The sequence below is a fragment of the Silurus aristotelis genome (assembly GCF_946808225.1).
Source record: "Silurus aristotelis genome assembly, chromosome: 4".
Lineage (NCBI taxonomy): Eukaryota > Metazoa > Chordata > Actinopteri > Siluriformes > Siluridae > Silurus > Silurus aristotelis.
The window spans coordinates 18,986,892-19,011,852 of record NC_139577.1 but is presented as its reverse complement, the minus strand read 5'-3'; the positions used below and the strand labels follow the sequence as shown (position 1 = coordinate 19,011,852).

The 24,961-nt window shown below is 38.7% G+C and overlaps 1 protein-coding gene across 4 annotated transcripts in view; it reads left to right on the top strand.

Annotated features, from left to right (window-relative positions):
* pax2a (paired box 2a) overlaps nucleotides 1–21,965 on the top strand; it is a 26,842-nt gene extending 4,877 nt beyond the window's left edge. Inside the window, exons 4-11 of one of the 4 annotated variants that reach the window (XM_083539569.1) lie at nucleotides 2,254–2,339; nucleotides 2,432–2,551; nucleotides 3,315–3,359; nucleotides 9,158–9,333; nucleotides 12,101–12,221; nucleotides 19,602–19,703; nucleotides 21,315–21,401; nucleotides 21,694–21,965. In XM_083539569.1, the coding sequence (XP_083395695.1) occupies nucleotides 2,254–2,339; nucleotides 2,432–2,551; nucleotides 3,315–3,359; nucleotides 9,158–9,333; nucleotides 12,101–12,221; nucleotides 19,602–19,703; nucleotides 21,315–21,401; nucleotides 21,694–21,815 (859 nt within the window). In that variant the 3' untranslated portion in view covers nucleotides 21,816–21,965. Of the gene's footprint in view, nucleotides 1–2,253; nucleotides 2,340–2,431; nucleotides 2,552–3,314; nucleotides 3,360–9,157; nucleotides 9,334–12,100; nucleotides 12,222–19,601; nucleotides 19,704–21,314; nucleotides 21,402–21,674 lie in introns of all 4 variants that reach the window. The other 3 variants (XM_083539570.1, XM_083539571.1, XM_083539572.1) reach the window with 3 other exon arrangements.
* The last annotated feature ends 2,996 nt before the right edge of the window (nucleotides 21,966–24,961 follow it).

Sequence of the window (24,961 nt, the reverse complement as noted above, 5' to 3'; positions counted from 1 at the left end):
AGCGGAAATAACCGTCACCGGCATGAATATTAATCTCGCCGCAAAACGAGCAGCAGCGTTAACCGCTCTCTACTTATTCCCTTTTTTTTTTGCTCATTAAAGCACAAAGGGTTTAGAGAAAAAGTATCCCGAGTGAGCTGGGAAAAAGCAGAAGTGTGTGGAAAGGCCTTGCTGCGAGCGCTAGTGCTGAACTTTGGTTAGGAGGCACTGTTCCAGAGAGGCGGCCAGCAGCATTATACTTTAATGAGCTGCACAGAGAGCATGGACCGAGCCGCACTGGATCCTGCCGAGAGAAAATTTATATATGAGAGGAAGAGATAGTGGAAAAAATCCTTTCATGCACTGTGAACTCTTAAAAGGGGCGATTTGAACTGTTCTACACTCGGATGTGGTCAAGTCTGTATTTGCATTAATAAATGACATAAAAGCAAAAACATTTGATTGTGGTGGAAAAAATAATGTTTTAGCGGGAATTGTAATTTAATTTTATAATACAATAATCCATAATGTCTGGTTTATTATATTAAAACTAAATAATAAAAAAATCCAAATTATATTTGAAATTTTCCTACTTTTATCACTCTTTTTTTAGCAATGAAAACATGGTATATCAAGTGTGCTTTTATGGAATTTATTTCTATTTGTTGAAAATTGAATGTCAGGTCACAAACTTCAAACCTTTCAAACAGGTGTTATTGTAGTTTGTCAGTAAGCACGTCCTGTCTCCAGAGTCAGGACATGACGGTTGACCCTGATGTTTTGAGTTGTTACTTACTTGACCTTTGCTCTATTGACATTGAAAAATGTTCGAGCTTTAAGCACAATTTCTCTGCATGTATCATTAAAGATTAGACACATACAGGATGGACGCACTGTCCGCCCTTCAACGTAGAGGCACCAGCACATGCGCATGTTCTTACGTGTCTTTCATTTGTATTGATTGATATTTTCATAATTCTTCTGGGAATTTTCAGCATGTCATTAATTCACCTCCCCAGATTGCTTATTCAATATTAGGAACATAGATTCCAAATAAAAACCTTGAATTTATTTGGCTTATTTAATTCATCGGGCCAAATCATTGTTATGGTTAGATGTAAAAATTCTAATAAATTGATATAGATGGGTTTTTTTAAATGCTTGTTGATTTTGCCATTCTTGACAAAAAAATTACAAGTTAAGGGATCTTGAACAAAGATATCTGAAAATAAATTATGAAGGCCACATAAATTAGGAACTTTTGCAGAAATTTTACTAAGGGGAATATTTTGTCTGTGGGAATAGTAGAATTGCCTCAGCGCATAAATATAAAAAATGGCATTATATATTAGATAAATTTGTTTTAAACTGAATTTCCTATAAAAATTAAATCTCAAATATATTATCTGTTTGCAAATCCCTGTATATATTTAGCGTTGTAATGTGAAGAGAAATAATGTAAATGTGTGTGCAAGACGGGATGGCAGCTCCTTCTCGCAAAAGTGTGTGGCCCAGATTAAAGGCATCAAATGTTGCAGTAAGCTTTTGTGAGGCAATGAGACACTATTGCTTTCCTGTCACATATAATTTATAGCCCACCATTTGCATCTATTCCCCACTACTATTAATTCACAACTTTTCTTTTCATCTCAAAGTCCCAATCAATAAGGCCTCATCCGCACTGCAATCCTGGATATTTGTGAATAATGTGAGAAAGTCTGAGAAGGCAAGTCAGTTGTGTCAGGCTACAAGCAATCCAAACTTCTTTAAAGGACCAGTTAAGCGATGGAGGGAGAATGACAGACAGAGCAGCATAGATCGAGAGAAAAAGAGAGTGGGAGACAGATAGAAACAGTGAGACATTATTGAAGTTGAGGCCAGGTCAAGGCAGTGAAGCCCATCATTGAGGTGAATTGATGTGATTTCATGCTTTGTTTGCAAGATCATTCAGACCAAAGTGCAATGAAGACCTTCCCCCATATCACACCTTTGCGCTAGTGGGACTTTATCATATTTCAAAAACTGGGATCCTGTTTGATTGAATCAAGTCTCCCTAGGGTAGCTACTACTCTTACTTAAATATTGACTTCACGGCTCTCCCTAATGTCTTCAGATTGGTTGTTTGGGATAGAATCAGTTATTTTTTAGTAATACAATACAGAAATTTTATCAGGTTGATCATGAGAATCATTGCATGAAAATTAATTTTGATGAGCTGTACAATTTTTACATTTGATATAAAATAAATACTGTATGTTTTATCGGCTTTTATAGGATAATACGAACGAAAGTTCAGCAGCCCTTCCATCCATCTCCAGACGGAACAGGAACTACCCTCACCACAGCAGGTCATACTATAGGTAATACAAATTCATCTATTTTGTAAAAAAAAAAAAAAAAAAGGCCTTTTGTCAAACAATGGTATTTAACCTCTATTCTGTGCTTTATCCAGTGCCTAGCACAGCCTCCCCACCTGTATCAAGTGCTTCGAATGACCCGGTGGGCTCTTACTCCATCAACGGCATCCTCGGAATCCCTCGCTCTAATGGCGAAAAGAGAAAACGTGATGATGGTAAGAGACTGGATTATATTCTATTGCTTCTACGAAAACTGAAACTCTTTTCTGGGGTTTTCTATGACTGCATGTAATTTCAGATGAAATATGTGGCAAGAAAAGAGGCATTTTAAAAAGCAGGCAGTAAAAATTGCAGATTGCTCTGTCATTTAGCTGTTTGTGGAAATGAAGACCTTTTGCTATGGGAATGATGCAGAATGTCAGCGTCACCTAGAAAGTGCACATATTACACGAGGCACTGTGTTTTCGTAAGCACTATGACAGGAATAGTGCATATGAAGTGTGTGTAGAAAATAATACAGATAAATGTATGCATTCATCACATTTTAACTGAATGAGTTGAAAGCAGACAGTATTATGGTAAAAGTGTTTGGATTTTAAAGAAAAACAATAAATATAAAAAAAATTTCACTATGCCCCATGTCAGGATGTCTGTATCCGATGCTTTAAATGGACATCTGTAGCAAAACTACAGTTGACAAAACAAGTTACACAAATAAGGAACATGACCTGTGCTAACATTTTCTCTCCTTTCAAAATGAGAGGGCACACACTGCCTAAGGCCTAATGGCTCAACGGCTCTGTTAAAAAAAAAGCTTTTGAAGGCTAGTGAATAAAGATCAGTGTGGTTCTGCGCCAAACAAGCACACAGACGCAGGAGTAGTTTAAGGGAGGGAGGGGGGGAAGTGGTTGGAAATGATCTCTTAAAACATTTATCAAAGCAGGCCTACTTGCTTCTTTTATGTTTCCATCTCTTTAGTTCTCTGGAGTGGCAACCACTTGGATGGGAGGAAAATAGGATATTGTAAGTTCTGTTAGCCCACCTTTTCTTTGCTTGCTCAATCATGGGCCACTCGACTCAAGATCAAGTGGCCATGTGAGAGTGTGTGTATGTGTGTCTGGAGTCCCAGCTAAAGACAGAGTACAGTTATGCCTAATGATATCTTTATGGAGAGCAGTTGGATCATATATAAAGTCTGTGAAAATGTGTCTGTAACAAATCACATTTGCTGCATGGTTTGCAGAAGCCGTAGTGAGTTGTGCCTCCACTGCTGTAAGGAAGATGGATTGAGAGTGAATAGATCACCATAGGAATGTTCAAATGCAAGTGGTGATAGTTTGATTATGTTTTGCTTAATTTAAGTGTCGAAGGGGGAGTAATTTATCATTTAATAATACAATATTCTTTTGTGTAGCGGATATAGTAGTACCATAAAAAGAAGTGCAATAAAATTATAGTGAAATTGATAATATTAATTTTTTTAGGTTTACTGGATTTTAAAATATTTAGTGTTTCTGTGTTTAGATATGTTGTAGAAAATACATACTGTGGTGGTCTGTAAAAAAAAAGGGCCTCTTAGCTGTATTTTTTTTATTCTGTGCCAATTGTCGAGAAAGCTGTGAGTTATTTAAACTTAGCCCTTATTTCACACAGGGACATCAGGGAGGCTGTTCGACAGTCTGCGCTTGGTTTCAATTTCATAGCAGCACAGAAGCCTTGGGCTACCTGAGCCATATTTGGCTGGGTGCCGCAAGTCTCGCCTTCATTAGATGATGACATAACTGCAAATATGTTAATCCGATTTTTGAAGAACAGGGGTAGATTAGCACATTTTTATGAAGCCCAAATGTAACAGGAACAAAAACTGGCTGATTTTGCAGAAAAAAGTTTTGCGCTCCGGGTTTTCTTTTAATAGTGCTGAAATTATGGTCATTTTACTGAGCATCAGCCCATTGCACTTGTTTTCAGATTTTGAAGCCAGTTTGTCCTGCCCTTAAAAAAGCCCCCATTACAAGGGGATTGTGGAGATAATGTAGTGTGACATGCGTTATGTACACCAGGTCTTCATAAGTGGATTTTCAGGGACATAGGTGTCATAAGAGTCATTAATCTGCCATTTCCATGTGTTATTGCAAATTAGAAGTAGCATGTTAGACTCGCTAGCTATGGGTGATGTTAACCATAGTGCAGAGGGGAAAGGGGGAGGGGGAATACCCCTCTCTAGATTAGATCTTTGGTGGCAATATCTCCTTGCGCGTTGAACATAGTGACATTTAAGAGAATTTGCAATTCTGCAGAGAAAAGCTATTAATTCACAAATTAAGATCCTGGTTTCTCTATCACGGATGCACACGCTATTGAAAAGACAAAAGGAATAGCCTAAAGGGGAAGAGAGAGAGAGCTGCAGCCCTATCATTGTAAAGATTGGTTTATATGTCTGCAAGCAGTGATACCAATTACACCAGCACACCGAGAATGCGCCTCAACCATATTGCTGCCTATGCAGGCCCCTCAAACCGTTGCAAAATTTATTTGTGTATCTCATTATGGAAAATAGAATGCCTGTCGTGCCAAATGCATTAATGGTAAAAGGGGGGAATTAAGTCTGTTCAGGCTTTTTCACTCATTCATTAATACCTCTATACCAGATATGATAAATGAGTGCACTGAGTTAATTACCAGCATGTAGTGTTCAGGAATGCACTGATGTTATATGTTCCACTCACTGAAAGGAGTGGCTAGTTGAGTATTACCTTGTTAATGCTGATACGCAGGTTGGTATGACCCAAGCTACCCTTCTGTCTTTTCGAATAAATATAAATCCAGACTGGCAAACACGAGGTAGTTAGGGAGTTTTCGTTTTTGATGCAGCTTGTAATAAATTACCTAGCAAAAAGAAAAAATAGAAGTTAATGTTAAAGCTGTTGTGGGAGTGGACAAGCATGTGGGTCTATGAAGAAGAAATTAAAGTTGGATGATTTAAAAGGGAAAGCAGTTTATTTATGTGACAAGATAAAGAGATTACATCCTCAAAACCAATGCTATCATGGCCAAAGCACGCAGAAGCTTCGGCACTTCTCTTTGTAGCTCGTTTGTTCATTTGACAAGGATGGCCCCAGCACACCCTAAATCCCCATGCTAAAATAGTTTAGCCTGCAGCTAGAATGCTTTAGCCTGTGCTTCTATTTCATGGCTTGTAAGATTCTATTGTGTCAATATGGATTCTACTCTAAAAAAGGAATAGAAATGAAATACATCCAAACCAAGAAATGGATTGGCCTCTGTCTAGATCGAAAAAGAACATCCCACCGATCTCATCCCGATGATGGCCTCAGTATGAAAGAGAAAGCCCAGATCTGAGCGAGTCTGCAGAGCGTAACCATGAGAGAAGAAGGTGTCAGGGCTCCTTATCAAAGGACACAAAAGGTCTATGCCCTGCTCTGCTGATACATCTGCATTCAAGCAGACCTGTTCTGTCGTCTGCTGGCAGCCTGCTCACAAAATGACACCACACAAATCTGCAGCATGGAAACATCTAAGGACAGGCTGGTTCGCTTGAAGAGGAATCATGTCAGAGAAAAGTCAATTATGGGCACTGATGCTGAGAATTAATGGTGCGCTGCATTACTCAGGTTTTAAAAGGAGCAAGAGTGGGGGAAAGAGAACAAGAGGGAGAGCGAGAGAGAGGAAGATGCGTTTATTAATTGTGTTCCAGAACGTTGCGTCACACAAATTCGATGTGCTAAATGATGGCCTGGGTGTGAGTACAGTAGAAGATGTGTGATATGGGTGACAGGAGCAACCCACTCTGACAATACAGGGGAGGAGGGGTAGACAGAGAGAGAGGGTTCTCATTTCTCAGCCCACTGCCAGACTGCTCAGCACAGCTAAATTGAATTAATAAAGCTCTTAAACATGCCGCAACATAACAGGAAATTAACAGCCCTGCTAGTGCTATTGCTGCCGCTACCCACATCAGCACCAGCAGCAGCATCTCTCACTCTGTTTCTCTCTTTCTCGCTCTTGTTCTCTTCCCTTCTTGTCTCTTATGATACAGTTATTTGCCGTGCGGCCTTTCCGCTTCATGGCCTTCATAAATAGGGGATTTTTTCTTAAACTAAGTACAGCTGACATGAAAGGTGTGTTTGCCCCTTCGCACAATTCCTCTCTGCTTCACTTTCTCCCACTCCTTTGTGTTGTGTTTTTAGGTTTGTTCTACACAAACCTTTTTTTTAGTGCTTGATCTGTTTGATTAAAAAAAAACTATAGTTTTGCAGGAATCAGAATTATGTAGTGAACACCTTACAAATCACAATGTCACATCAACCGAATTTAGAAAACAAACACTCAAACAAAACATGGCATACAATGTCAGTAAAGTTCAGGCCAAGAGCAAGCCTACTTTATTTACCATCCAAAAAGTCTCTTCCTCTCTCTCTGTCTAAGGCATGATGTTATCTGAAGTGAGCAGGAGATGAAAGCAAAAGGCACAATATCCCTCTGTTTACAGGATGTTACACCTGCCCTCTCTGCCCCATCTATCCATTTACTTTCAAAGCGCACAAAAGCTAAAAAAAAATAATTTAGATTTGGTAAATATTTTTTTGAGCTATAACTGAAACTTAAGACTTTAAAAAATATTTTATTGTATTTTAGTTTGAGTGTGTATGAAATAAAATAAATATTTACAGCTTATATATATTTTCAGTCTAAACTGGTAAACTCTGAATTATAAAAAAATAATGAAACAAGATCATCAAAGACATATTTTAAGAGGTTTGTTGTCTATTTTTTCAAGCCCAAGAAAACCTAGATGTCTTATACTTCAATTTTATCTGAATTAGGCCCTGCAGAGGAGGAAGCCCTAGAGAGTAGTGGTTTATGGACTCCGGTTATCCGATCTGACAGTGCCGCAGTCCCATAGCACCAGAGTGCTAATGTAAGACGATGTCAAAACAAAAAGAAAGTGTCCAAATGTGATCAATGTGGAACAACCACAGTGTAATAAGCAAACAACTGACATAATGAATTCCTCTCGATGTGACTGTCTCATATGCAGTTCCTTAGAAGTTAGAACTTGTACCCATTATTACACTTTTCGTTCTTCATATGGTAAGGTGGAAGGAGAACACTAAATCAATATCATGTACAAACACAAATAGCTGATGTAACCTTGGTGTAGCTCAGATCTCCTCTAAATATTATAATGTAGCGCAGCGCAGCGCAGCACAGCCCAGCCCCCCTCAGCTCAAGCAGCAGTAGTGTCCCCTGTGTCCACCAGCAGTGCTGCACCTTTTGGGCTTTTGAGTATGGGAAGCATGCTTTACCACAGTGAATGACACACGCTTGCTTATTGATCGCAGTTTGCACTTAGGCTAGCTGATAGAAAGTAATTAATGACTCTATTTTCTTCTGTACCAAAGAGAACAATTGAGTTTTATAAACCAACAACACACGGTCATATGAAAAGGCCCCGAGGGAAAGGTCCATAAGAAATGCTTGACCTCAAATATGGAATGATTCAAATAATGCCAGGAAAAAAAGCAATGCAAAAACCATACATGACACAATAGGGATTAATAGGAGGGAGAAATATATTGCTTCATTCTAGATGTTACTTCACACAAAGAATACGACACACACACATCCAGAGAGCTCTCTATCACAGCTCTCTATGGATCCATTTCTTTCTGAAAGTCAGGTTCATCCCGTGGCTTCAGCCATTGAAAAAAGGTCAAGCTGCCGGGTAGAATGGCAATAACACCTCTGAAATGGTACTATCAGTGGAACATGATTGATCAATTGAATTCCATAGCACAGAAAAATGTGGGATTAAGTAGAGTATTATACGCACAATGAGTTGAGGCATGATGTTCATTTCAAGTTCATTTCGCCTCCCTCTTGCCACCAGATCAGGCAATCAATAGGGGCCTTGCATATCATATATCACCACACTCACGCCGAGGAGAGAACATAATCTGCTGCAAATTTAGAATGACAGATTTGTAAGGGAGCTAAAGTCAGGGGCTGGGAGCTTGGCTGGCTACCGGCATGGCAGACAGGTTTGCTGGAGATTTTCAGAAGCAAAACAAAGTGGGAGGAAAGCCAGTAAGGTACTTTTAGTAAGGTGATAAGGTCAGAAGGCAAAGGGAAACTGTTCATTTGTTTATAGACAGTGTATCTGATGGAAATGCATAAGCTAGAAGTCAAGCAGTGTAATTGTATTCAGGCTGTAGCTGGCCTCCCATTTTTTCCAGGGAAAAGCAATCTGAAAGTGAAAGCAGCATTACATTCTAAAGGAAATTGTGCCTTTAAATAATAGCACTCAATTTCCACCCGTCGCAGAATGAGAACAGTCTCCCTCCACCCGCTTATTGCTACAGCTCATACTAAAAGCTTGGTCTTTCCAACATGTTTTTCACTGAAGGTAATCCATCAATTACTGTAGGCCTACCACATGATGATGATGGTGCTGATGCTGGACCAGGAAGGGGAGGTGAAGGTGGAAGAGAAGAAAAACTCTCTCTTTCTCTCCTCCCATTTTTCTTTTGCCTCTCCTTCAATCTTAGACTCTCGTTCCCCTCTCCCCTTCCCCCCTCATGCTGCCTTTCCACAGCTATTAGGATCTGTTTGAGGCCAGTGCTGACTGAATTTGAACTGATATACACCAATCATTCATCCCCACTCTCACTGCTGGTGCTGAGAGATGCACTATCGTGAGCTGTGAGGAAGGGGGAAGGGGTTGGGGGTCTTCTTCGAAGAGAAATAGGGCCATAATGACTCCTACTAGCATGTGGCCTTGTCTCTCTCTTCTCTCATAGATGGCTCAGATGGCTCTGGCCCAAACAGTGATTCTCAGGGTAGTGTGGAGAGTTTACGAAAGCACCTGAGGGCTGATGCCTTCACTCAGCAGCAGCTGGAGGCTCTGGACCGGGTGTTTGAGCGGCCATCGTACCCTGACGTCTTCCCAACATCAGAGCACATCAAGCCAGAGCAGGTTAGTGACAACACAGCTAGCTGAAAATATCTCTAACAAATTTATATTTCATATTTGTATTTTATATTTAAGCATGCCAATGGCTGGTTTGTTGTAGTTCATAATCCGGCCTAGTTCAGACAATATTATCATGAAGGTTTAAAAGGATCCAAAGAACAATGCAACACAAACATTTTTTAATTATATTGCATCTTTTATTTTAAGCCATGATGCATAATTTTAACTATTTAATTAACCAAAATTAATAGTGATTGCTAAATTGGTAAATTCCTTATTTTATCAGCCAACTGATTTCAGTGCTTGAATAATAAACTTATGATTAAAATATCATAAAAAATGATTTATAACCGATTACCACCAAACTGAGCACTTTTTACAAAATTTGTCCTCATAAATCTACTGCCAACTAAGTTGCTGAAAATGCATAAACCTTCTCAGAGAAACAGATTCCTGTCTACCTTATATATACATATGATTACTTACTAATCTAAAACAAACCCATAACCCTATTGGCCAAAAATAAAAAACTGTATTCTTATCACATTCAACTAGCACTAATTCATTACCTACATGGCAGGGGGAAAAAAAACTAAAAACTAAAAAGCTAATTTATTAAAAAGACATTTAAATGAAAGCTTATGGATGAAAATTAGTTTGACAAATATAAATAGTGTTAATAAGCTGCTTATGTATATATTTATAAAAAGAAAAATTTCACCTGTTTTTATTTAGAAACATCTCAGTATTTTTATAACTTCAAGGATAGCTTCCTGGGTAAATCTTCTATTGTGAACTGATTACATTATTTTCTTGCTAATTTTGATACATTTTACAGGTAAAGAGAGATTCTTACATTTTTACATAGAAGCACAATGTATTACTAAAAGAATACAATTTAAAATTAAAAGTTTAAATATCTCTTCATACTGCATATATTTATTTTCAGTCCATTTTAAACTCATTTGAGCCTAAGTACAACAAAGTTCAACAATCCCATATACAGCCAGAAATACAGTTTAAGCTTAGTTAAAATATTATTCGGGTCAAATACTTTTATATCCTTTTATATACAGCCATCTTAGACTTAATCTTTATTTACTTTCAATAGACTATTAAACAACAAGCAACAATTCATTTTTCCCTTGAAACTCCGAATGGATGCCTATAAAGCAAATGCAGTGGCCTTAATTGAGTTCATTTTAATTTCTCTCGAATCGTGGTGAATTACACTGGTGATAAATCAGGGGGACAGCCCTCACCCGAAGTACTGGGCCTAATTTGCAGCTAATTACAAAACTGATTTCTATTGGAAGATCAATACCAAAACGAATTGAAAATGACTTTCAGTCTTAAAGAGAACCAAAAAAGGTATAAAAATAGCAAAGAAAGAGGTTAAGTGTGAGCAAAAAACAGCGCCTGGAACAGTCCAGAAAATCCCTTTTAATTCAATAAAACATTAATCAGACCACATTCCCTTTTATTGGTCTCTTTCTGGCCTTCTTGAAAAGGGTGAAGCTATTAGCCAATGTATGGGGGTCTGAAGCAAGGCATTAAAAAGCCATTTTGGAAATACTGAAGTCAATGGATTCACCCCTCCTACACTTCTGCCAGCCATTTGGTCATCCTTTTCAGATGGCTCTTCAGTTGCCCCACGCCCAACCTGCTCCTATCTGCATGATAAAATGGCCGTTGTGCATCTGAGGCCAGGCCGAATAGAGAGGAACATCCGCCACTGGCCTAGTGAACAGTTGTATCAGACAATTAGAGTTTATCTGGGATTGAGACAGACAAGACTGGGGTCACGGCATTCCCCTTTGGGACACAGTCCCATTGAGATGCACAGATGCACGAACACATTGAAACACACAGACACACACATACACAAACACACACCCAGAACACAAAATGAACACAGGAGCCGGAAGTCTCATTTCATTGTCATAGATGTTTGATAAAAGCATTCTAGTCTAAAGCAGGCACTGAGGTGTCTCATAACAAGATTTTTGCATAAACAGATGATATAGCTTATATTATGTGGTCAGAGCCAACCTATACAGCAGACAAATCTGGGCATTTCATGCAAATTATTTTCCCAGCAGAAAAACAGATTGATTTAATGAATGAACAATAAATATACACGTAAAGATGATTGTATGCAAAAACACACTAGAACATGCATGTATTGTGCTCTCAAATCTTTTAATTGTTCTCACCTATAAATCTTTGTGTCATCATTTCATATTCCAAAGACAACAATTACAACGGTTGGTTGTGGCTCTAGAAATGAGGCCACATGTTGGTAATCTAACAAAGCTCTTCCCTTGGCTGGTCATGGGGATGGTTGCAGTCAAGCACAAAGAGGCAGCTGACAGCCCTGCCTTTCAAGCTTCTCCAAATCCTACTCTCAGCCCTGTTCAAAAACCTAATGTATGCACTCACCATGCACATGGCCTCCCACCAAAATACACACACAGACCTTTACAATCTTGTTTCCTTTCTATGAGTAGGTGGGAGATATTACAAAATTTCAGATGCTCATTTTATAAAGTTGGCCAGTTGAGCAGTAGGTAGCTTAACTTAAATGTTTCCGTTCTCCCTCTGGTGGTGCATAAAATGTTTTTAAACATCTTGGAAATTGCTAGACTAAATATTGTGACTGGTAGGTTAAATGCTTTAGCAGTTTGACAACTAAACAACTCTTATTAAAAACTAAAAAAGTATTGAGCACTACTGTGCACCTGTTTAAAAATGGTCCCCTATTCGGCAGGCAAATGAATACTCACTACCAGCACTGAACCCAGGACTGGACGAGGTCAAGCCCAGCCTATCCACCAGCGCCAGCTCCGAACTGGGCTCCAGTGTTTCCCAGAGCTACCCAGTAGTGACAGGTAAGATAGCTGGGTTAACTGTCCTAGTTCATCCTGCAGAGCTGGCTCAAAGGCTTATATTCATTGTCCTTCTTTTCTGATATGCGTTGAGCGGTAAGGTGAGCTTTACAAGTTGAGCTTGGGCTCTGTGAATCTGGTGTTTCTATCTAAAGTGGTCAGATTAGTGTGACCTGCTCTGACTGACAGTGTGACAGAATACCTCTCAGCACAGACAGGTGATGTTACAGGCATTACAGAGTGGGAATATTCGACTTGATGATTGGAGTGCTGACTGACAGTGTCAGGTACGTCACCATGCAGTGACTGGCATCTATCTTTTCTTTCTGAGGAATGGAGCATGAAAATTAGCAATTCTGTAAAAGCATGTTTATGTAAAGATGGTTCTATTTAGACTGTTTTGGAGATTCCTGGTTTGGAAAAGGACTCTGTGTTTTGCTCTCTAATGCTGCACCGATATCTCCCCATCCTCCCTCTTGTCTTATAATATGTAGTGGATAATGTCAGGCCGACTAATTGAAATATTGTTTCATTGTAGCTGCTGTTATTACCTCGGAGAAGGTTAAGTTTACTGATAGCCAACTGTCGTGCTGAGATTAATATGTTGAGCTTTTAATAAAATTCACATAATTATGCAGGAGCCATCAAAGCCAATGAGTTCTGTGTGGGCGTAGGACAGGATGATTGAAAATAGCTATGTCCCTTCTCAAATGATAGCCAGGGTTATGTGAAAAGAAAGGGCTTTTTGCGTCTCGGTAATATGTGGGAGGTAGGATTCCCTCCAGAAAGTTGGGCCCCTGGAGAAGAAAGGTGTGTTTTTGTCCTTTGTATGAAAGCAGTCTCGGTCTGGGAAGCACCCTCATGGCAGGTGGCCTTTATTGCACCTGGGATGTGACTCCACAGGGGGCCTCGGAGCAGACCACCTTACATTTCACCAAACAAACATCCCCTTATACATGCTTCTTCATAATTAAAGACAAAAGTATATAATTACATTCATGCAGTGTGACGATGTTTTTTCTTACAGTTAAACAAAATATTAAACGTTGCCAGAATTCAAAACAGTTATGTGTATTCTCTGATGTGAAATGACATTGTAGTTATTTTCACTACTGCATCTTTACTGGAAAAGACTTGATCATTAAGTGTTGCACATGATATTTTTTTATGACTTTTGGCAGTAATAACTCAATTTATAATGCAGTGCTGAGCATGTAGCCTTATATGCAATAACTGAATGTTCTAGCATGTGATAAACTCTGGAAATGGGTATCAGGACTAAGTTAAAAGAGGTGCTAAATTATCCCCTGCATTTACACTGAGAGCCAATTTAGAATAAATGACTCCCTGCCATTGGATAGAGCTGCAGATTATGGCTATTCGCTGCAATGTTTTCCTGAGCTAATTAAAATTCATGCTGTCATTGATCATGTTGATTTTATGTCATGAGATTTGCATAATCTATTAAAGATGAATGATTAATGAACTCTTCATTACAAAACAGAAATTGGAATTTTAAGAGCATGGGACGTAGAAGACACGGCTCCTTCCTGTTTGCTTTTTATCCTATTACTGCTAGGAATAAGCACTGTTGTTTGTGTGTCTGAAAAAGCCTAGAAGCCCTGTTATGGAACTGAATTATTTTTTGTGAAGTCAAAGTTTTAAAAACAATGTAATGTCCACTTTTAACGGCGGTTTTAGTAACATGGTTCACAAAGTGAAAATGGGGATATGTACAAAAACGTAAACTCAAGTAGGCCTGTGCTTAGCCACAGAACATTTTCACATTTTCACAAGAACTGAGATAATCCTTTAAATATCAGTTTAATAAATACCTGGTTATGATTATGTAAAATATATTGCTTTTGTAATATTTTCCCTTTCTTATCAGTGTCCAAGAGGCTTACCTATATGAGTCAGTCTCATTCCAATACTCATGCATTAACAGTAAGGGTGGAAAAAAACAAAGGCATGATTTATTCCAAGTTTGGAAAAAGAATTTGGATGCTTTCCAGATATAACTTGTCTTATATAAAGGCCGTTTTGCACATACCTCTGGAATGAATAGCTAGTGCACATTCTTAAGCGCCCTCCCTGCAGAGGCATATAATGGAAGTCTTCCTGGTGCCAGTGGGATGGCACTGAATAAATGGGCACCCCTCTGACCCACTGAAAACCTGAGCAGGTGCTGAAGGGATCTCCCTTGTTCCAAATCTCTTCAGAGAGATTCTAGGAGGAGGAGGTGGGGGTGAGGGCTGCGCCTGAAAGCAACAGAGCTCCATGTCTGAAGGCTCTGGTTTAAAAAAAAAAAGAAAGAAAAAAAAAAGAAAAGAAAAAGCAATGGGGTAGGAGAAGGAAAAGTTAGAAGAAAAAGCAGCATACGTAGACTGAGAGAAAGAAAAGGCTGCTTTGTGCTGGCCAATGCTGCTGATGAGCTTCGGCTGAAATATATCCGCCAGAGAGCCATTTTTAAAGTGTGGCTTGGTATTCTCCAGTGAGCAGAAAACAACAGGCAGCCAGCTAAGCTCAGGCACCTCATATGTGGCCCTGTGACAAACTACCTGTGTCTCAGCTCAGCATAGGCCCGCCAGGCCCGGCTGCCCAAATTAATGCTTATTTCATCCTTACAGTGGCACACTAACCTTTGAGCACACATCTGATAACCAATGACTTTTAACACATACTGTAGGTTGGAAGTAAACTTTAATTGACCTTACCTAACATTGTTTTAAGTTGATTAAGGTGTTTTAATATTATTTTTGGTGATTCACAATAATTCTTTCTTATACGAAACATATTGCCACTTCATGCCCAGTGTTCTCTTTATAAGCCCTTTATCCACAGTGACCCTGACCATGATTAAGCGAGTACAAAAATTATTAAATGAATTGATTTTTGGAGTTATTATTGTTGTTGCAAACATGAAGGTGTCCCTGTCATGAAATATAATATATTAAATCCGCTAAAGGCATCAGTGCAGGTGATTTTGCTGTAAATGCTGGATTCAAAAAGAAAAAAAAAGAAAAGAAAGGAAAAGAAAAGTCATCCCCTGCTCCTCCCATCGTCATCTGTACCCAAGTGAAACCATACAATGGAGAGAGACAGAAATAGAAAACTCTATCGCTGGAGCTGATGTGATGTGTTTTGCTGAGAGAGAGCCTCAGCATAGACCTGTGTTTATCTCCTATCTCAGTAATCAGGAGGCTGACAGCCTTCCCTTTTGCAGGCCTCGCTCGTCCACAGGACAATAAGCAACAGCACTTCTGATTAGTTTCAAAGTTCACTGATCTCGAACACTAAGCCTGGGTCAGTGTAGCTCAGTGCCCTTGTTTGTCTGCCAACAGGGGTGCACAGTGTATGAAAACAGGAGGTCTAATTCCCCATTCAAGCTTTGCTTTCCCTCTTGTTTGTTGGCCTCTATGGTTTTTGTCTTAAAAGTCAAGCTTTATGACCAATATTACGTTCCGTAAAATATAGTCATCAGAGCTGTTTATTTTTATACCTTCTCTTGACCCCTTTTGTGTGAACAAGAACAAAATTTTCTAGTTCTTTAGTTAAAAAACAACAACAATGTTTATTATTCAGGTACTGTATGCAGATGTCACTGTTAAGTTAGACCCCCTCAAAACAAGAGAATCTGCCATTGATTTGTGTGGGAAATGGGCCAGTTACATTACCTTATTAGACCTAGAGTAAGGTCTAAAAGGGTTATCAGAGTTGCATCTGACATAAAGGAGACTTTATCTTAATGAGGGATTCTGTGCACACAGCTTGGTTGTAAAACAACAATAGTTGGGAAGCAGCTAATGAGGCTATCATGGAGCTGTGAGAGCCCTCCCAACAGGCCAGGCCAATAAACAGAGGAGGATGTTAAAGAAGATAAGTAAGAGAGAAAAAGAGAAAGGGGGAAAGAGAGAAAGGGAAAGAATGTGTAAGTTGCAGGAGTAAATCCACCATGGTGAATGAGAAATATTTAGGTCTCATCAAACAGTAGGTAATAATTTTGATGTTTCGAATAAAAGTATTTGTTTTGATTTGGAGAAATCTGTCTATTTTCCCACGACTAAACCATGGGGAAATATCTTTTAGAATTTGTATCTGGGAGGATTAGTGTTGGATGTTGGCATTATTTTTTTGAGCTACAGTATATACAGACAGCTCATAATCGCCCAAAAGAACTGCCAGCAATCTGAATTCCAGTGATGACTAATTTGTAAAATTTTCTCTATAATAATTTTAGTTGCTTAGATTTATTACTGGGCTTTTTTTCCACAAAATCAAATATATTCTATGCATTTGCTATTGCACAAAAAATGCACCACGTCTGTGCTGGAAAGAGGAGTTATCTCTAACCTGACACTTTGCATTCGACTCAAAGAAAAAGCCCATGGGTTTTGGCTGAGAAGATACAGCTGACGCTTTAAAGCAAAGAAAGCTCTTTACGCTCTGGGATTTACACTCACAGGGTGCAAGAGATGACCACATTAGATTCTACTCGGTTAACAATGTGTGTTTAAGGTATCGCCAGGGTGATCATGTGTGGATCAGTCGCAACTACACAGTGTTACAGTGAACTGTGTCTTATACAGTGCGTGTCCTTTACATGCTTGCCTGCCATCTTATACCCCCCCACCCTCCGAGCACTCACTTACACACACACACACACACACACACACACACACACACACACACACACACACACACACACAGAGTCATAGTTGACCATAAGCATAAAAATAACTTTTCACATTTTATCACAATTAATATCAGGATATATTAATTTCAGTACCTCCACTGTAGCTTGAGACAGAAATGTCAAAGACATCATAAGTTTTGTGATTTTTTCATGTTACATACAATCATCATAGTAACCCCCCCCCCCCCCCCCCCCCACACACACACACACACACACACACACACAAAATAAAACCCTCATCTTTTTTTTTTTTTGTTGGTTTTGAATGAGTGCTCCTATTCTTATCATCTGTCATACTTTTTTTTGTGCATGCGTGTGCCTGAGCATTGTCTGATTGTGTGTATGGTTTTTGTTTCTTCACCCTGGCAGAATCCCATTCCTCCACGGTGTGTGTTAAGCAAGAGCCACACGAGGCTTCACTGGCTCCTTTCACCCCCTCTTCACTTGCAGCCTCGGGGCTAGCGGAACTGTTACCCTTCCAGCCTGGTGTGTCAGTAGACACCTCCACCCTGTGTTATGGTGCCTATGGCCACCATGGCCCCAGCTACAGCCAGTATGCAAGCCAGCCTATTATAGCAGGTACAACCCCATGGGAGCAAAAAAAGGAAAAAAAAAAAAAAAAAACATCGTTGTACCTTGTGCTGGTTTGGGGGAGACAGCTACTGTCCTACTCTAGCCCAGAGCTACTTGCGACCATAAAATCTAAATGGTTTTATATAATGTATTTTTTTATGCTGGGAAAGTCTAAAGATAGACTTTCACATCTGCCTTTAGATTCCATACATTACCAAATATTCTATGCGTGTGTGTGTGTGTGTGTGTGTGTGTGTGTGTGTGTGTGTGTGTGTGTGTGTGTGTGTGTGTGTGTGTGTGTGTGTGTGTGTGTGTCTGAGAGAGAGAGAGAGAGAGAGAGAGAGAGAGAGAGAGATACTTTCCATGATCTTCATATAAAAAATACCAACAAAAGGTTAAAGCGATTCAATAATCTAAACCACCACCACCAGCAATAATAATAGACATTGTTTAGACTTGTTTTTAGTGCTTCATTGCATTTTGGATTGCTCAGTCTATCCATCCCTCATGATTTTAGTGCACACTGAACGACTAGATTCCAATGCCTGAGGCTGTGCTGAATTTAGTATGCAGCTTTAAGTGACTCTGCTCTCAAAGAGTTTGGAATTTCAATCTGATCTGGTCTACTCATTTTCTTTATGGTCGGAGCACCTTGTTTCTCGGGGAGACATTGCTAAAAAGAGAGCATGAATGATCATTAGGTTAATTTCACTGCATTTGCTTCACTCTGAAGGCTGCTCCCCTGTATCCTGGTCATTATTGTAATTACAATGTTCTGATTAGGATTTGCCCACAGGATCTTTAAATTTGTAGCTGATTTATTTTACACACTCTCTACAACCAACCTAGATAACTGTGATTATTTGTATAGCAGTGTATAGTCATTTTACATCAGGAACTCTAATGAGGAATCACATAGTAGTGTTCAATTACTACTAATGAAATACATGTCATTAGCAGTCAGTCAATAACTGTGTCAGTCTATAAGCAAGAAATCATGCTCATATTTGATTTTTTATTATTATTATAATTAAAAAAAATATACCTATATAATTGTTTAAATATGATTAGTATTATTTACACAGTATCAGTCTTTATAGAGGCATTCACCAACATAGTCTCATACTCAGTGTTACTGGTTATAACATCTTGATTGATATTAAACAGAATGAAATCCAATCACATCATTATTTGAATTAAATGAATACAATTATTTTCTGTGGTACATTCATACAACATATATTGTCAGTATTTTTGTATTTAGACTCCTATTTTCTAATTACAGCTGAGTCTGAGGAAATGTGTTCTTATAATATTGTATAACATGATATAGAATAATAATATCATTGGTCCTCATGCTAAGGTCTTCATGTCGCACAACTAGCCTTTCTGCTGGGAGAACTTGCATAACCCCCAATTACACATTGAATGTGGAGGCCAAGTGTGTTTATAATCTTCAGCTGTCCTATGCGAAAGGCTCTGGCAAATAACAGGGTTTGATACTGTTCATCCAGGTCACTTCAGCATGAGAAAATACTGAGTGAGTGTTGCTATGTCAAAGTGTGAATTTGAAGGCTCAGATGAGCCATTGAGGTGCTTTTGCGTTCTGCCGTGTAAGCAGTTTTTGAATGCTATTGGAGATTAGAGGACTTGACCACAGCATGGTTTACCAGTAATGAGTTTTGAACTTTGTAGTCTTCTTCTTTGTCATCCCAATCATTCTAATAATCTGTGGCTGGTTTGTTGGCACTCTCTTTGATAAGTGATGAGATTCACAATGTAACATCATTGGTGATTAGAGATACTGACATTGTGTAAAAGAAGGTGAACTGCTACAACATGATTGAAAGTAATATTATTGTTATTATTATTGTGCTTAAGGTCACATATCTTGCCAGTGTGTTACTTTATCACTCTTTAATGCTTAGGGCACTTTTCCAGTTTATTTTATGCACCATAAACTTTACTGTGAATACTATGCAGTTCACACATCCCTGTGCCTTTCCCCAAGCCTATATCAGCCAGCAATTGTATTTTGCTTGTAAAGTACACAAAAAAATATATCTGGCATGGTCTCAGAACTGCTCTTACATTCTTTACCACTTTTCTTTTAGGTCGAGACATGGCGAGCACTACTCTCCCAGGTTACCCCCCTCACGTCCCCCCCACCGGGCAAGGCAGCTACCCCACTTCAACACTTGCTGGAATGGTTCCTGGTAAGTCATATTACTGGTTTTATGAGGCTGTTAAGTTTAAGTGAGCTCATAATATTTTCAGTCAGTAGTCCTCACCAATTGACTTCAGCAAACCAGTTTATTCCAAACCAATATAAAGTTCTTAAAGAAATGTTTGATAGCCTTACTTTTAAAATTCTGCTGAGGCTGACAACTAAATGAAAGTGTCAGGTAAAAATTATACTGAACACTAGTATTGATAGAATAACGCTAACAATGATAAGTACAGTGGGTATAAGGCGGTATAGCCATTTAGTGAGTAGCAACAATAAGGACAGACAATTGACCTGCGAGCAAGCATCAGGCAGCTTATTGGATGCGCAGGAGCAAATTAGCACTACTCAATATGCGATCAAGGCATAGGATATAAGACAGTTCCTCTCAGCTCCACATGGGTTCCAATGCTCATTACCTGCCTCACCCCCCCCTCGTGTTTTTACGGACCATCGATAAACAGGGCTCTCTTGCCCCAGCCTACAGTGCTGCAGAGCGTATCTCTTTCCCCCTCTACTTAACCTGCAGTTCAGGTTCACAGCAAACAGTTAAGGGTCACAAAACAGCGGGCAGGAAGGCCTGTAAATATTTAAATCACTATCTCTCTAAGGGACCCAGCTTGGGTTTCACTGCCAGCCACCAGGACAGGATGCAATCTGGCAACAGAGTTGTGCCCTCTCCCCAAACAGCACACACAAACACACATACAAGCATACACATATCAAAACATCTATTCTTTCCAGTACAAGAGCTCATCCAGGCCAGACAGAGCTCATCTACATATCCTTAAAAAATAAAAAAAAAACTTTGTTTTCACACTTTATCCGAAGCATAGGAATAAAGCATAGGACCGGCTGAAAAATCTGTCTCACAGCATCTTCAAAGACATCTGCACAGTGAGCAAAACATTAAAGACAAATATTTTACATCAAACACAAAAGGATTCTTGCTACGGTCACTGTTGAGTGCTTCAGCCCGATTCAGTCTCGGTGGGATTGCCGAGCCTGCAAACATGAATACATTTTGCAGGACAAATTTAATTCAGTGACAGAATTCATTTGTTGGGCAAACATATCTTTATAGGCACATCAAAAATGTCTTCATCAAAGATTCATTTTCACTGGTCACACACATAGAGGAATCCTCTTAAATCCAGGAGCCATGGGTTTAATGTGCTCTCCTATTTATCTGCTCCCAGAACAACTAAGATTTAGTGACAGACCCCAAAACACTGTTAAAGCAAAAGCCATTTCTCACCAGCTTCATATAAACCCCAGCTTTTATTGTCTCATAAAAGAAAGAAACGTGGGGACCAACAGCATTGCTCACTGACACACTCGCGACTGCTCTCCAAAAGTCTATGCTATATAACGAGTGAGAACAAAAATTATTCAACATTGGGGATCTTTTGGAAGTCAAAGTTTTTGAAAAGCTGGAGGAAAGGCACAATTAAAGAAAGAAGCTGCAAAATATAGAAGACGATTAGAACTATGGAAAATGCAGAAGTAGGAAAGACTAAAATGGTAGGGGAAAACCATTTGGTGCAATTAATAAGATCTGCTTTAGACTGTGGTGTTTTTTTTTTTCTTGGTTTTATAGGAAGTGATTTTTCAGGAAATCCTTACTCCCATCCACAATACACAACCTACAATGAAGCTTGGAGGTTCAGCAACCCTGCACTATTAAGTGAGTATTAACACTACTTATTTCAGATAGAAAAGTGGGTTGGATTATTCATATGTAATCAAATGTTGTCTTGGGTACATTTTTAATTCAGAGATTAGCATCTACTTTGTAACTGAAGTTATTTCCTGTAGATACAAAAGAGAAAGGCTAACTAAAAAGCGTCACTGTCCTGATTTTAATTTAAAGTGAAACTGTATTTTCTCCTACTTTTAGAGTGGGCCTGTACTTTGCATTGGTTGTTTTCAAACGGTCCGTTCTTCTGTTAACTTCCAGGTTCCCCTTATTATTATAGTGCTGCGTCCCGGGGCTCGGCCCCTCCCACTGCTGCCACTGCCTATGACCGCCACTAGTTACCATGGCAACCACGTCACTCTAAAACAACACAACCATGACCAACGTATCGCACCAGTGTGAACAGTGTTACGGTCCAGCGTGGCCATTCAGTGTGGCTCCCACCATCTTTGCAGGGTCAGACTGAGATAAGGAGGGTCAAGCAGCCGTGAATTTCCCTCCTGCATTTATTCTATGCCCAGCCACACGCCCCCCCCCCCCCCCCCCCCCCCCCACCACCACCACCACCACCACCACCACCACCACCACTTCAATCATCGACGTCTGAGCCCCCTGTTTTTTAACTCTCTGAAGAATGACTGTAAAATTTCCATAAAGACACTGAAAGATTATACAAAATCTATATATATATTATAAAATATAAAACAAGACGAACCGTGTGAAAAATACAATGTTAACATGTGATTTTTTTTTATGTTGATGTTTTTTTTGTTTCTTTTTTTTTTCATCAGTCATTGCATTCCTTTACATACTGTAACATTTTGGATTGTCCTTTGCCAGTGTCTAAACCTCTCATGGACAGATTAGTTAGGCAAGAGGTGCAGCAAGAAGAGCTTTGTAGATGAACGCATCAGCTCAAAAGCCCTCTATCATAAAGACCAGTTTAATAATGTTTGTGACAGTATAAAAAGGCTTACATCATGTTCTGTGAAACACAATCATTTGTTAAAAAAAAAAAAAAAAAAAAAAAAAGGCTGAATGGTAAGAATAAAAACGGTAAAAAATGGCCTGAAAATAAATTAATTTCTTGAGTTCAGATTTTTACAGGGTTTTTTTTTTATGTTACAATTTCTCATTTTTTGTTTCATATCAAAGATTATGACAGGCTTCTGTTCAGGTGCTACATCATAACCAACATCATGCTTTGCTCCTTTTTGCACTATTTAATTACAAAAAAAAGTTACTAATGAGGTCCATGAGCAAGCAAAATATGTCCAATGGTGTGTAAAAATACAAAAAATCCATTCTATACTGGACAAAACAGAAAACATTCTGACACCTTTAACAATTGCTTCAACTCATGTAACCTGTTTATTGTCTTTATTATGTTCATGTTTTATGAATGTTAAAACAAAGCAATCGTCTGCTCTTTTGTCATATTACTGGGCCATTGCCATCTGTACTAAACAGTCACAATTAAATTATTTTTTATAACTGTTTTTTTTTTTTTTTTTTTTTTTAAACCTACTGATCATGTTTAGCAGAACATTGATCTCTACTCTAATGTCAACATAAGGTCCTAGAGCTGCCTTACAACAAAGTTTTGGGTGAAAACTGGCTCCAGTCCTGAGAGGTAGATATGCAAATAAGACAGCTATTGTGTTCTAGAACAATGTTTCTAGATAAGAGATTTAAATCCGTGAAAAAGAGAAAAACATCCATTCCATCATCTCCTGAAAATGTAAAGTGAATGTACTTTTACCACATTTGCCAAAGATTTAGTTTGATATTTAATATTTTATTTGCAGTATCTGTATGCATTATTAAAGCAGTATTATGTTTTAATAGTAGTCAACACTGATTCTATGTGGTAATGTTAAACAAAACACCAAGCTCCATCAAATGCACATTACAGTGTACACACACAAACACACACACACACACACACACACACACACACACACACACACACACACAGAGGTGTATTCCGTTAGTTAATGTCGTCATTTGCAACAAAATTGCTGCTTTGTAGAATTTGTGTATAATGTGAAGACAATTCTTCAGTGTATATAAGATCATCTACATCTGACCATTGCAGTATCGTAGTAATTTACTGATTTCATTTGTAGATATGCAAATTGAAAGGAAAAAAAAAAAAAAGATTACATACATTTGTGTCTTAGGTGTTGTGCTTGGAACAAAAGTGCAACAAAAAAACTTAAACCTGTCAATTATTACTGTGGGTTTCAAATGCTACCCATCACATGTATGACTGGTTGTATGTTTGGTTCAGTTTTTCCTGACTTGTTCATATTTTTTTAAGTCGCTATGCAAATGAAGTAAATGGCTTTCTGTATTCTCTTTTACTTCTGTGTTTAATTTTTCCATCTAATTCCAGATGATCCATCCATCTCTTATTAATGCTGACCCTGTACAAAATACAGTTACGGTTTATTTATATATGCCTGGTTTTGTGGGCCGTTTTTCCACAAGATGTCCAACTATGATCTTTGCTCTGTGGTTTAAAATGCAGCAAAGTACAGCCTGTGATTCAACATATTTGAGCTCATTGACCTGGAGGTGACTATGTCATAGCAGCATGGAGAATACACACACAGAATCTAATATACACATACATACACAGAGACACTCAAAAACACATAACATTATGGCAACAGAGACAATAGCGAATTCAAATAAAATTGTGAATGTTACAATTAAAAAAATTTCATCTCACTTAGAATGAAGACATTTTTGTCCTATTCATTGCACCCAATATATATTTTTTTTGCCTTTTTTAAAGACAGAAAAGATCTGCATCAGCAGAGCCAGGCAGAGGGCATGGTGTTTCTACTGTTGTTAAGATGATGCATCATGGACATTACAATTTCTGATGGAAACCTATAACTGAAGCCATGTGGCCTCAATCGTTGCTCAGATCCACTTCTGTCTGAATCCTTTTTTTTGTGCACATGAAAATAAATTTTTGTATGTCAACACTTGAGTGGAAATTTATTTTTATAGCTTTTAAATTGCAGAATGTACATGTACATTACTAGTATAGATATGAGAAAGAAAGAAAGAAAGAAAGAAAGAAAGAAAGAAAGAAAGAAAGAAAGAAAGAAAGAAAGAAAGAAAGAAAGAAAGAAAGAAAGAAATGAGAAACAGTGTAAGAGAGAGAGAGAGAGAGAGAGAGAGAGAGAAAGAGAGAGAGAGAGAGAGAGAGAGAGAGGGAGAGAGAGAGAGAGAGAGAGAGAGAGAGAGAGAGAGAGAGAGAGAACAATATGTAATGATGTTTCGAGTTTCCTCTGCAGCAGACCACTGCTTGCTCCTCTCGTCTAGGCAGACAGTCTCACCCTGCTGTAATTCAATTGCTCTGCCTTTTGTTTATTTCATGGATCCCCTGTGAAGCATCAAAAGCTGGTGTTCTGTCAGGCTCTTACTGTCGTATATATGTTTGTCATTCAGGCCTTGTTAAAATAAGGAAAAGAAGCCTCGCCTCCGCTCTTCCCCCAGCTGAGAATTCCCAGTGGTAAAATTATTCCATT